This window comes from Enhydra lutris, unplaced genomic scaffold (genome assembly GCF_002288905.1).
Source record: "Enhydra lutris kenyoni isolate GAN:26980312 unplaced genomic scaffold, ASM228890v2 scaffoldscaffold10, whole genome shotgun sequence".
Taxonomy (NCBI): domain Eukaryota; kingdom Metazoa; phylum Chordata; class Mammalia; order Carnivora; family Mustelidae; genus Enhydra; species Enhydra lutris.
In genome coordinates, this window is record NW_019154094.1 from 42,848,591 (window position 1) to 42,863,245 (window position 14,655).

Below are 14,655 nucleotides of genomic sequence, written 5' to 3' on the forward strand. Positions count from 1 at the left end.
GGGGTTCGGTTGTGTATCCTCATGTCACCCTCTTTCCCTGCCTCACTGGGAACACCCCCTCTCATGTTCTTTCTGGTTTTTATCTTCAAGCAAGTCGCAGTCCCTGACAAATGCCTTCAGCTTCTCTGAGTCCTCCTTCTTCCGGTCTTCAGCCAATGAGGATGAAGCCAAAGCGGAGACCATCCGGAGCTTGAGGAAGTCCTTTGCCAGCCTCTTTTCAGATTAGCTCTCCAGATACTCGGGGGGGGCACCTAGCCCAACTGGGAAACTTATCTGAGACATTTACCAATAGTCAGCCATGCTTGGTGATATCCCAAGACCTTGACGTGTGTGTTCCCTTCCTTTGCTCTGTTGTGCTAAGTGATATTGTGCAGCTCAGAAAAGACCATGTGAAAGTCTCAGGGCAGGTGCCTAACCAGCAAGGAACACCTGACATCAGAGAGAATAGAGCTGCTTTCCTGTAGTCCTGAGAGTTTCCTCTGAGGTCATTGTTAGCTGTGAGTGTAGTGGCCTTATTGTGATAGTGCCCTCATGTCTTATTCTTCTTCATAAAACCAGGATTCCTTCACTGAGGACTCTTGGTAGCTTACCCTAGCTCAGAGGCAGTGCTAAGCATGCCCCCGCTTTAGTCAGTGCTGCCTGTTTGGGGAGCATATACTTACCCCAAAATGCTCTTGGCTCTAAGTGTTAGGAACCTATCCACACTTGGATCTCTTGTCATACCTGTTTAGCTGTTTAAAAGACACCTGTGCAGCACAAGAGATTCCTCTACTACTATCATGGTAAAGCACCTTTAGTCTGTCGATACTGGAGAGAACAAGGATCTGCAGTCCCCCTGCTCCACGTTTTCTCTTCTCTGGAGAGTTCTTATGTGCTTGCTGCAGTGATCTCGAGCTCTGAAGCTGCACTGTAGAGAATGCATGCCACTGTAACAGCAGTATGCCAAGTTTTGTGTTCATCTCCAAATAAATGTTAAGACCTTTGGTGTAATAAAAGCAGCAGCATTAACCAGCATTTGATTCAGCCATGAGGTCTCCCCTAGGCCACCCTTTTGGCTGAGAGAGTATATGTGAAGCATATGTGTGTGCTTGCAAGTGTAGGGAAGGGAAATGTCTAGGAGAGTGATGCTGTTTGTGCCAGTATGCTTGGGAATGTGTTTATGTGTGAGTGGCTATTTGCAAGTGGTTGAGAGTACGGCTATCCTTTAGATGTCACTTATGTTGGGCCTCTTGACATCTCCCGGTGAATGCTTCCTGCAGGACAACTGAATTTCCTTTGGTGACTCAGCATTTCTACCAATTTTACTGAATTTGTAGACTTTCGAATAAGCATAACACCCTTGATCCTGTGTCAGCCAAGTTAGACCTACTTGTCTGGTCCATCAGTCTCCTCAGCTAAAGCCACATGAGGGTGCCAATGAAGCTGGACCCACCTGCTCTGATGAGTGGCATCTCACAAGCCTGGCCTCAGGCATCCTAAAAAGGTCTGCCATTGAGGGTGGGCTCCAAGGGACTTTGCTGTGGCTTCTGCACAGCTCACACAAGAGTAGGTTCCCAAAGACCACAAGTCCTGTGAAGATAAGCACCACATCTGTGCTAATAAATGTAAACCAGTGTATTTTTAAAAAAGATTTTATTTATTCATTTGACAGAGAGAGACAGCAAGAGAGGGAACACAAGCAGGGGGAGTGGGAGAGGGAGAAGTGGGCCTCCTGCCAAGCAGGGAGCCCGATGCAGGGCTCAATCCCAGGACCCTGGGATCATGACCCGAGCCAAAGGCAGATGTCCAAAGACTGAGCCACCCAGGAAACCAGTGTATTAACATTATATCTATATAATTTCCAACACATACTATCATAACCCAACAAAATAACACTCAGCCAAATGCCACTATCTTGCTAACCCTCGTCACAAGCAATAGATGCTGAGAGGCCAGAGAGTGAAGTTCTCTGACATCAGAGTCTCCTTTCTAAGTCAGCCCATGATTTCAAGGTTCAAGGATCTAGAACTCTACCTTCTTCTGCCACTTGTGGTCACTTCTTCCCCTACCCCAATTCTAGAAATGTTTAGTAGAATGCATTAATTTCTTTGAAAAACATTGAGCACTTACTATGAGCATAAACATTGTGATGGAGTAAAAATATGTTTACTAACACTTTCGTAGTGCCTACTAAGTTTCAGGCACCATTCTAAGCATTTAACAAAGACCAATTCATTTATTCCCTCCAGAATTCTATATTATAGGTACTAGTACTGTTTTATAAATGAAGAAATGGAGGCACATCAAGATTCAATAACTTGCTCAAATTCACTCAGCTGGAATGCAATGGAGCTGTTTGTATCACTGTTTGAACCCAAGCAATATAGCAGCATAAGTCATGGCCTTGACAATTTTGCTATAGTATTTTTTATTTAATCTAGCAAAGGAAACAAGATATAATTTTATTAAATTATACATAATGTGAAAGCAAAATAAGAAATAAACAAAAATTCTTCACACCCATATCTTCCTCCTTCCTTTACCTCCTCTATACCTATTGGTCCCAGGAAAGGGGCAGTGGGAGAAGGTCAGAGAATGTGTATCAGTGTTGACCCCTTGTCCTAGAACCATGAGTAACATACACAGTGTATCTTATTCTGATTGAATATAGTTCTGGTTCTTAAAAAATTACTCATTCTTCCACATGTGATGTCAGACCAAAAACCACAAGTGGCTTATTTAGAAAATGAGTCAGCCAGGAATTGCTAGGGTGACAAAAAGAGGAAGCATTTACCATGGTCCAAAGATCACATGGATTCTATTCAACTCTTAGTAGTGGAGTGGGGCCAGAAGTGGGGGAGTCCCATTTAGAGACAACCCTCTTGGTACGTAATACAGCTGGCCCCAGACACTGGGAAATTTGCCACTCAACGATCAATAAATATTTGATGAATATCATGATAAAAAAAAATGATCTAAACCTGGAAACTCCCTGAGTTGGTGATAGTCCACTACAGATCTTGAAACCTTCAGTCTGTATCTGTAGGCCAGTTGTGACCCCTCTGCAGTCCTCTAGACAGCTGATGGGGATTCTCTACCCATATCTTTACCCTAGATTATTAGAGATAGAACACCTCATCCCTGCCCTCACAGAACTCTCCATTTCCTTGGGTCAAGATTAATTAATTCTACTTTTTTTTTGTTCACAGCTCTTTATTGTATACTTACAATATTATTAAGCTCGATAAATTTTGTGGGAAGAATATAAAAATGAGTTAAGCAAAGATTCTGCCCTCATAAAGTTTACCATCCAGTAGGGATGCTATATGCTATATATATATATGTATATATGTATATATACATATATACAAATATAAGGAAGGAAGTGGTCAGTGCTGTGAGACATATGCAATCAAAATGTTAGTTTGGAAAAAAAATTAAGCTTGATAAGTATTGGTGAGGATATGGGAAACAGAACACTTACATTTTGCGAGTGGAAACATGTTGGTATTACACTTTGGGGAACAACTTGGCAATATCTAATGCACAAACCCTATGACTCAGTAATTCCATTTCTAGACATTCACTCTAGAGAATCTCTTTCACATGTACTCAAGAAGGCAAGTAAAATAATATTAGTCACAGGACCATTTGCGAAAAATGGAAACAACCAACTGTCTCTCATGGGGGAATTATAACATAAATTGTGGTTTACTCTATTCCAATTCCAGTTTTACCAATACCATTTACTGTATTGGAATTGGAATTCTGTATTGGAATTGGAATACTGTATAGAAGTTAAAGAAAAAAAACAAAAATCAGGGCACCTGGGTGGCTCAGTCTGTTAAGTGTATGCCTTTGGCTCAGGTCATGACCCCAGGGTCCTGGTATCAAGCCCCACATCTGGCTACCTGCTCAGTGGGGAGTTTGCTTCTCCTTCTGCCCCTCCCCCTGTTCATGTGCTCCTTCTCTCCTTTTCTCTCTCCCTCTCTCAAATATATAAAATCTTAAAAAAAAAAAAAAAGAAAAATATTTGAAGAAGTTAGTTAAATTCAGGTAAGATATGGAAAGAGAATGAAAAAGATGAGCCAAAAACAGAGTAAAAGCAGTAGGTGTTGTGGGAATGTAGCATACTTCTAGCTTGGGTGGTCAGAGAAGGGGGAACCCTACTAGTGAGTTGTGAGCAGCCCACAGGATGAGGAGACATGCCCACTGGAGAAATGGGGTGAACACATAGAATGCAGTCACCGAATTTTACAGCTGGAGGTTTCATCTAGTTCTATCCTCTCATTTTACAGTTGAGAAATTTGAGGTCCCAGCAACTTAAGGAGCTGGCCAAGGTCATCAAGGAAGTTAGTAATAACAGTAAATGAGTCTCAGTACTAGGTATCTGATGGGCCATTCAAGACACTGTCCTTCATGAGATAAGTGAATGGAAGTCACTTCCAAGAGCCCTCCGGGGAGGGAGAGGCTTATAGAGCATTTCAGAAGCCAGAAAAGAAATGGGAAGAGAGTGTTGGGCCACAGGAAGAGCCTGGAATCAAATCTGAGTTTAAATCCTGACTTTGCTAATTATTGTTAGTTGACTTTGATTATAGCTTTTCTGTGTCTCAGTTTTCTCATCTATGAAATGAGTACCTTGCTGAGGAGATTATTTTAAGAATTAAATGAGCTAAGCTTCTTCAGTAAATGCTGTTGGTAAAACTGGACAGCTATCTGCAAAAGAATGAAACTACACCGCCTTTTTTTTTTTTAAGATTTTATTTGTTTATTTGACAGACAGAGGTTACAAGTAGGCAGAGAGGCAGGTGGTGGGGGGTGGGGAGGGAAGCAGACTCCCTGCTGAGCAGAGAGCCCGATGTGGGGCTTGATCCCAGGACCCTGGGATCATGACCTGAGCCAAAGGCAGAGGCTTTAACCCACTGAGCCACCCAGGTGCCCCATTATACCACTTTCTTATACATAAAGATAAACTCAAAATGGATTAAAGGCTTAAACATAAGAGCTGAAACCATAACATTCCTAGAAGAAAACAGGCGGTAATTTCTTTGACATTGGCTATTGAAACATTTTTCTAGATATGTCTCCTGTAGCAAGGGAAATGAAACAAAAGCAAAATTAAACAAATGGGACTACACCGAAATAAAAGCCTTCTGTACAACAAAGGAAACCATCAACAAAACAAAAAGGCAACCTGTTGAATGGGAGAAGATATTTGCAAATGATATATCCCATAAGGGGTTAATATCCAGAATATGTAAAGAATTTAACACACACACACACACACACACACACACACACACACACACACACACCAGCAAGTAATCCAATTAAAAAATGAGCAGAGGATCTGAATAGGCATTTTTCCAAAGAAGATGTGCAAATGACAGTATGGAGTTTCCACAAAAAGTTGAAAATAGAGCTACCCTATGACCCAGCAATTGCATTGCTGGGTATTTACCCTAAAGATACAAATGTAGTGATCCAAAGGGGCACATGAACCCAAATATTTATAGCAGCAATGTTCACAATAGCCAAACTATGGAAAGATGCCCATCACCAGATGAATGGATAAAGAAGATGTGGTGTGTGTGTATTTGTATGTATATACGTATATGTATATGTATATGTATGTGTGTGTGTGTGTATATATATATATATGTGTATGTATGTGTATATATATATATATATATATATATATATATATATACACACACACACAGGAATATAATGCAGCCATCAAAACCCCCCCAAAATCTTGCAACTTGCAGTAACGTGGATGGAACTAGAGGCTATTATGCTAAGCACAAAAAGTCAACCAGAGAAACACAGTTATCATATGATCTCACTGATATGAGGAATTTGAGAAACAAGACAGTGGATCACAGGGGAAGGAAGGGATAAATGAAACAAGACAAAATCAGAGAAGGTGACAAACCATAAGAGACTCTTAATCTCAGGAAACAAACTGGGAGTTGCTGGAGGGGAGTGGAAGGGAAGGGGTGGCTGGGTGATGGACATTGGGGAGGGTATGTGCTATGGTGAGTGCTGTGAGTTGTATAAGACTGATGAATCATAGACCTGTACCCCTGAAACAATACATTATATGTTAATAAAAAAAGACATGAAAATGGCCAAAACACATGAGGAGATGCTCAATATCACTGGTCATCAGGAGATTGCAGATTAAAACACAATGAAATATCACTTCACACCTGTCAGAATTGCTAAAATCAAAAACACAAGAAATAACAAGGTTCCTCAAAAATTAAAAATAGAACTACCATATGATCTAGTAATTCTGCTACTGGGTATTTACCCAAAGAATGAAAACGCTAATTCAAAAAGATATATGCACCCCTATGTTTATTGCAGCAGAGTTTACAATAGCCAAGATAAGAAACAACCCAAGCATCCATTGATAGATGAATGGATAAAGAAGATGGAAAGGATGTGGGAGATCTGATTGGCAGGTTCCTGGCTTGTTACTAAGTCCTAGTGATCTGTACCAAGCATCACCTGTGCAGGTCTCTGTCCTCTGCCTCAGGCCCTAGTGAGAACACGTGAATAGAGGAAGAAAATTTCTTCTTGCCTCAGTTCTTGCTCTCCAGAATTCTCCTTCATGTCAAAAGTGCTTCTCTTGGATAATCCTGATCTCCAAAAGCTAGATCAACATTCAACTATTTTGAACAACAAGGAAGACAATCTGAGGATTAAGAAAATGATCTGCACAGTTGGAGGGAGAGAATGCAACAGATGCAAGGCTTATTTTGACAAATGAAAGCACACCTACTTAAAGTTCCAAATACTCTGCACTACAAACAAGGAGGTCTGTAGAGGAAGGTCCAGTGGGAGAGAGCAGCCAAAACACAAAACACAGCAAAGTGTGCATAACATACACCAGAAACACTACTCAAAATTTTTGTCGTTGTTGCTGTTGCTGTTTTTCCTGGGGTTTTCTCTTTTTTTCCCCTTTACTTGTTTCTTTTCTGGACAAAATGACTAGTTTAGACAGAAAAGTTCACCCCAAAAGAAAGAATAGGAGGTAGTAATCCCTGCCAGTTTAATCAATCTGAATATAAGTAAAATATCTGAATTAGAATTTATAAAAAACAATTATGAAGATACTAGCTGGGTTTGAAAAAAGCATAGAAGACACTAGAGAATCCCGTACTGTAAAAATAAGACAACTAAAATTTAATCAGGCTGAAATTAAAATGCTATTACTGAGATGCAGTCACAAATAGAGGCTTTAACAGTGAGGTTGAATGAGGGAAAAGAGAGAGTCAGTGATCTAGATGACCAACTGATAGAAAATAAGGAAGCTAAAAAGAAAAGATAGAGACAACTAATGGATCATGAAGGGAGACTTTGAGAACTCATTGATTCCATAAAGTGAAATAATATCCAGATAATAGGGGTCGTGGAAGATGAATAGTGGGAGAGAGGGACAGAAGGTTTATTTGAACAAATTATAGTTGAGAACTGCCCTAATCTGGAGAAGAAATGGGCATTCAAGACCGGGAGGCACAGAGAAACACTCCCTCAAAATTAATAAAAATAGGTCAACCCCTCTACACATAATGAAACTTGCAAATTTCAAACATAAAGAGAAATTCCTGAAAGCAGATCAGGACAAGAAGTCCTTAATCTACAACATAAGGTTGGCAGCAAACCTGACCACAGAGACCTGGCATGATATGTTCAACATGTTGAATGGGAAAAATATGCAGCCAAGAATAGTTTATCCAGCAAGACTGTCATTCAGAATAGAAGGAGAAATAAAGAGTTTCCAGGACAAATAAAAACTAAAAGAATTTGATAATAGTAAACCAGCCCAGCCAGAAATATTAAAGGGGATGCTTTGAGCAAAGAGAGAGCTCAAAAGGAACAAAGACCAGAAAGGAACAGAGATAATCTACAGGAACAGCAACTTTACAAAAGTAATACAATGGCACTAACTTCATATCTTTCAATAATTATCCTGAATGTAAATGGACTAAATGCTCCAAAGAAAACACATAGGGTAGGGGCACCTGGGTGGCTGGGTCATTAAGCATCTGCCTTTGGCTCAGGTCATGATTCCAGAGTCCTGCATAGGTCCAGAGACCTGCATCGGCCTCCCTGATCAGCGGGAAGTTTGCTTCTCTCTCTCCCACTCCCCCTGCTTGTATTTCCTCTCTTTCTGTGTCTTTCTCTATCAAATAAATAAATAAAATCTTAAAAAAATACATAGAGTATCAGAATGGATAAAAGACAAGACCCATTGATATGTTGCTTATAAGAGACTCATTTTAGACCTAAAGACATGTCCGGGTTGAAACTGAGGGAGTGGAGAACAACTTATCATTCTAATGGACATCAAAAGAAAGCTAGAGTAGCCATCCTTATATCAGACAAACTCGATTTTAAACCAAAGAATGTTATAAAAGATGAAGAAGGACTCTACATCATAATAAAAAGTGTCTATCCAACAGAGAGATCTAACAATTGTAAATATTTATACCTTTAACTTGGGAACAGCCAAATATATAAGCCAATTAATAACAAAATTAAAGAAACACATTGATAATAATACAATAATAATAGGGGATTTTAACACCCCACTCACAGCAATGGACAGATCATCTAAGCAGAAGATCAACAAGGAAACAAGGGCTTTGAATGACAAACTGGGCCAGATGGACTTCACAGATATATTCAGAACATTCCATCCTAAAGCAACAGAATACACATTCCTCTCAAATGCACATGGAACATTCTCCAGAATAGATCATATACTGGGTCACAAATCAGGTCTCAAATGGTACAAAAAGATTGAGATTATTCCCAGCATATTTTCAGACCACAATGCTTTAAAACTTGAAGTCATCCGAAGAAAAAAATTAGAAGAACCACAAATACATGGAGGTTAAAGAGCATCCTACTAAAGAATGAATGGGTCAACTGGGAAATTAAAGAATTTAAAAGATAAATAGAAGCAAATGAAAATGAAAACACAACTGTTCAGAATTTGGGGGATGAAACAAAGGCAGTTCTAAGAAGGCAGTATACAGCAATACAGGCCTTTCTCAATAAAGAAATCTCAAATACACAACCTAACCTTACACCTAAAGGAGCTAGAAAAAGAACAGCAAATAAAGCCTAAATCCAGCAGGAGAAGAGGCCTAATAAAGATCAGAGTAGAAATCAATGATACAGAAATCAAAATAACAACAGATCAATGAAACTAGGAGCTGGTTCTTTGAAAGAATAAGATCAATAAACCCCTAGCCAGACTTACCAAAAGGAAAAAGAGAAAGGATCCAAATAAATAAAATTTTTAAAAGGATCCAAGTAAATAAAATAAAAAATAAAAAGGGGAGAGATCACAACCAATATTGAAGAAATAGAAACAATTATAAGAATATTATGAGCAGTCACATGCCAACAAATTAGACAATCTGGAAGAAATGGATGCATTCCTAGAAACATATAAACTACCAAAACTGAAACAGGAAGAAATAGAAAACCTGAACAGACCCATAACCAGCAAGGAAATTGAATCAATAATCAAAAATCTCCCAACAGGGCCACTTGGGTGGTTCAGTCAAATAAGCATCTGCCTTCAGCTCCGGTCATGATCTCAGGGTCCTGATATCAAGCCCCATGTTGTGCTCCTTGTTCAGTGGGCAGTCTGCTTCTTCCCTTCTACCTGTGTGCACACACTCTCTCTCTCTCTTTCTCTCTATCTCGCTTTCTCTCACTCTCCCTTTCAATAAATAAATTAAATCTTTTTTAACTCTCCTAATAAATAAGAGTCCAGGGCCAGATGGCTTCCCAGCAGAAGCCTGGCTTCTACCAAACATTTAAAGAAGAATTAATACCATTCTTCTGAAGCTGTTTCAAAAAATAGAAATGGAAGGAAAACCTCCAAACTCATTCCATAAGGCAACATTACCTTGATCCCAAAAGCAGATGAAGATCCCATCAAAAGGAGAGTTACAGACCAATATCCCTGATGAACATGGATGCAAAAATTCTCACCAAGACACTAGCCAATAGGATCCAACATTATATTGCAAGGATTATTAACCACGACCAAGTGGGATTTTCTTCCTGGGCTGCAAGGGTGGTTCAATATCTGCAAATCAAGCAGTACCATAAACTACATTAATATAAGAAAGGATGAGAACCATTTCATCCTCTCAATAGATGCAGAAAAAGCATTTGACAAAGTACATCTTTTCTTGATTAAAACTCTTCACAGTGTAGGGATAGAGGGAACATACCTCAATATCATAAAAGCCATAAATGAAAGACTCATAGTGAATATCATTCTCAATGGGGAAAAACTTAGCGCTTTTCCCCTAAGGTCAGGAACATGACAAGGATGTCCACTATCACCACTGTTGTTCAACATAGTACTGGAAGTCCTAGCCTCAGCAATCGACCACAAAAAGAAAGAAAATGCATCCAAATTGGCAAAACAGAAGTCAAATGCTCACTCGTCATAGATGACATGATGCTCTATGTGGAAAACCCGAAAGACTCCACCCCAAAATTGCTAGAACTCGTACAGGAGTTCAGCAAAGTGACAGGATATCAAATCAATGCCCAGAAATCAGTGCATTTCTATATACTAACAATGAGACAGAAGAAAGAGAAATTAAGGAGTTGATCCTATTTACAGTTGCACCAAAAACCATAGGATACCCAAGATACCTAAGATACCTAACCAAAGAGGTAAAGGATCTGTACTCTGAAAACTACAGAAAACTTATGAAAGAAATTGAGGAAGACACAAAGAAATGGAAAAGCATTCCATGCTCATGGATTGGAAGAGCAAATAGTGTTAAAATGTCTATGCTGCCCAAAGCAATCTACACATTCAATGCAATCCCTATCAAAATACCATCAACATTTTTCACGGAGCTGGAACAAACAATCCTAAAACTGGTATGGAACCACAAAAGATTCCTGAATAGCCAAAGGAACGCTGACAAAGAAAATCAAAGCTGGAGGCATCACAATTCTGGACTTCAAGCTGTACTGCAAAGCTGTAATCATCAAGACAGTATGGTACTGGCACAAAAAAGACACATAGATCAAGGGAACAAAACAGAGAACCCAGAAATGGACACTCAACTCTACGGTCAACCAATCTTTGACAAAGCAGGAAAGAATATTCAATGGGAAAAAAACAGTGTCTTCAACAAATGGTGTTGGGAAAATTTGACAGCCACATGCAGAAGAGTGAAACTGGTCTGTTTTCTTACACCATACACAAAAGTAAACTCAAAATGGATGAAAGACCTAAATGTGAGACAGGAACCCATCAAAATCTTAGAGGAGAACACAGTCAGCAACCTCTTTGATCTTGGCCACAGCAACTTCTTGCTAAACACGTCTCCAAAAGGCCAGGGAAACAAAAGCGAAAGTGAGCTATTGGAACTTCATCAAGATAAAAAAAAACTTCTGCACAGCAGAAGAAACAATCAACAAAACTAAAAGGCAACCCACATAATGGGAGAAGATATTTGCAAATGTCTTATCAGATAAAGGGTTAGCATCCAAAATCTATAAAGAACTTATAAACTCAACACCCAAAAACCAAAGATCCCAGCCAAGAAATGGGCAGAAAACATGAGCAGACATTTCACCAAAATAGACATATTAAATGGCCAACAGACATATGAAAAAAATGCTCAACATCACTCGGCATCAGGGAAATATAAATCAAAATCTCACGAGATACCACCTCGCACCTGTCAGAATGGCCAAAATTAACAACTCAAGAAACAACAGATGTTGGTGAGGATGTAGAGAAAGATAAACCCTCCCCTCTTGCACTGTTGGTGGGAAGGCAAACTGGTTGTGGCCACTCTAGAAAATAATATGGAGGTTCCTCAAAAAATTAAAAATAGAGCTACCTACCCTATGACCCAGGAATTGCACTACTTGGTGTTTATCCAAAGGATACAAATGTAGTTATTAGAAGGGATACATGCACTTCAATGTTTATAGCAGTGATGTCCACAATTGCCAAACTATGGAAAGAGCCCAGATGTTCATCAACAGATGAGTGGATAAAGAAGATGTGGTATATATGTACAATGGATTGTATATACCACAGCCAACAAAAAGAAATCTTGCTAATTGCAGTGATATGGATAGAACTAGAGGATATGATGCTAAGCAAAATAAGTCTGTCAGAGAAAGATAAATACCATGTGATTTTGCTCGTATGTGAACATAGGGAAAAGGAAGGAAAATAAGAGGAAAACAGAAAGGGAGACAAACCATAAGAGACTTCTAACTACTGGGAACAAACTGAGGGTTGCTGGGGGTGGGGGGGAGTTGGTGGGGGGATGGGATAACTGGGTGATGGGCATTAAGGAGGGCCCTTGAAGTAATGAACACTGGGTGTTGTATGCAACTGATGAATCACTGAATTATACTTCTGAAACTAATAATACACTATATGTTAATAAAATTGAATTTAAATTTAAAAAATTTTTAAATTTTTTCCAAAAAGAATATTATTCAGCCATAAAGAAAGATTGAAATCTTGCCATTTGCAACAACATGAATGGACCTACAGACTACAGTGCTAGGTGAAACAAAAGTCAGAGAAAGATAAATACCATATGATTTCACATATGTGGAATTTAAGAAACAAAACAAATGAAAAAACACAGAGAAAAAAGGAATAAACAGAAAAACACACTCTTAAATACAGAGAACTGACCGGTGGTTGTCAAAGGGGAGGTGGCTGGGAAGATAGATGAAATAGATAAAGGAAATTAAGAGTACACTTACTTTTTTTTTTTTTTTTAAGATTCTTTTTCTTTCTTTCTTTCTTTCTTTCTTTCTTTCTTTCTTTCTTTGACAGAAAGAGAAAGCAAGAGAGGGAACACAAGCAGGCAGAGTGGGAGAGGGAGAAGCAGGCTTTCTGCTCAGCAGGTAGCCCAATGTGAGGCTTGATCCCAGGACCCTGGAATCATGACCTGAGCTAAAGGCAGAAGCTTAATGACTAAGCCACCAGGCACCCTAAGAGTACACTTATTTTGATGGGCAGTGAAAAATGTATAGAATCATTGGATTATTATATTGTACATCTGAAACTAACTTAACATTGTATGTTAAGTATACTTTAATAAAAAAAATAGTTAAATGAATTTATTCATCTAAAATCTGTTCCTAACAGTGGTTGGCGTGTGAGAGGATCACAAGAAATCCTCTCTGTTTCATAAAAAGAACATCAGTGGAAGCCCCAAATCCCCCCTTGGCCAGGACTCCTCCAGGGGCAGCTAAACAAATGCCAGTCATGCCTTTCTTCTTCTCCTGTAACCAGGTGGGTCTTTAGGGCAATTTCAGCCCATTAGTTACTTTTTCCTAGGGCTATGACTCTTTTATATTAAGTTGATTAAATTGAGGTGAGGGTAGACACCTAGGGATGCAAGTGCTGCTGCCCATAGCAAAGAGCGCACACACACACACACACACACACACACATGCACACGCACAGCAAAAGCCACTGCAACTATGGAAATGACAACACAAATCCTGTATGACTCTAATGGGCTAATTTTTAGATACTCATACCATGTGATCATTCCTACAGTGGTGTGGTTTCCTTCAAATAATTCCCTTGGGAGCCTAAACATTTATTCCAACAACCTGCTGCTCATGCTCAGAAAATGATTGTCCTTAGATCTGTAACCCTCAAATTTGACTCTTTAACTTGTGGAAGACCAGGAGTTCTTTACCTAGGAACACACAGATTCCCATGCAAACTGTTCTGTGTATCATGCATTTTGGCAGGTCCTCAACACACAAAAAAGTGGTTAAGAATTATTGTTGGGGCGCCTGGGTGGCTCAGTGGGTTGAAGCCTCTGCCTTCAGCTCGGGTCATGATCCCAGGGTTCTGGGATCGAGCCCCACGACGGGCTCTCTGCTCGGCGGGGAGCCTGCTTCCCCCTCTCTCTCTCTCTCTGCCTGCCTCTCTGCCTACTTGTGATCTCTGTCTGTCAAATAAATAAATAAAAAATCTTTAAAAAAAAAAGAATTATTGTTTGAAGGAGTGAATTTTGATTAAAAAAAAAACCATGTAAAGTTCTTTTGGAGTCAACTCTCATGATTAAGCTAGAAAATATGTAAGCCTCAAAACAAAATGTGACTATAAATTAATGAGATGGATATTGATACAGTCATACATGTGCACATATGCACACACATACACATTTGTGTTGGTCCACTGAACTATATTTTCAGGAATCTTTTCTTCTCTTGTTTCACTGTCCATAATCCCCAGCCTTTCACCTTTGTCAGGGAAATAACCTGAGAGAGAGAAAGGGGAGGAAGGAACAACAGAGAGCTGTTTCAGGGATCTCACACCATGTGTAAATTAAATGTTCCCCAAGGAACACCTCCCATCTCATTTTCATGCACCTCCATATCCATATATTTTTCTTCTGATAAGAATTTCCACCCTTCAGCTAACTCCTTCAGGAAGTTTGCAACGGAAAGCCACAGCCATCCCAGTGGATCAGGTTAAGTTCAGTGACTGCCTAACAAACCCTCGTTGTTCTAGATCCAATTCTTGGGGAAGGGAATTAGCTCTGCTGGATTACTGATGGGATGATACAGGTTTGGATTCTTGAATCTAGAGCAAATGGGTAGTGATAGAGAATT

The 14,655-nt window shown here is 39.5% G+C and overlaps 1 protein-coding gene across 1 annotated transcript in view; it reads left to right on the forward strand.

Annotated features, from left to right (window-relative positions):
* Positions 1–230, forward strand: part of LOC111144119 (synapsin II) — a 211,913-nt gene extending 211,683 nt beyond the window's left edge. The window contains exon 13 of the mRNA XM_022498269.1: positions 91–230. Within this exon, the coding sequence (XP_022353977.1) occupies positions 91–226 (136 nt within the window). The 3' untranslated portion in view covers positions 227–230. The remainder of the gene's footprint in view (positions 1–90) is intronic.
* The last annotated feature ends 14,425 nt before the right edge of the window (positions 231–14,655 follow it).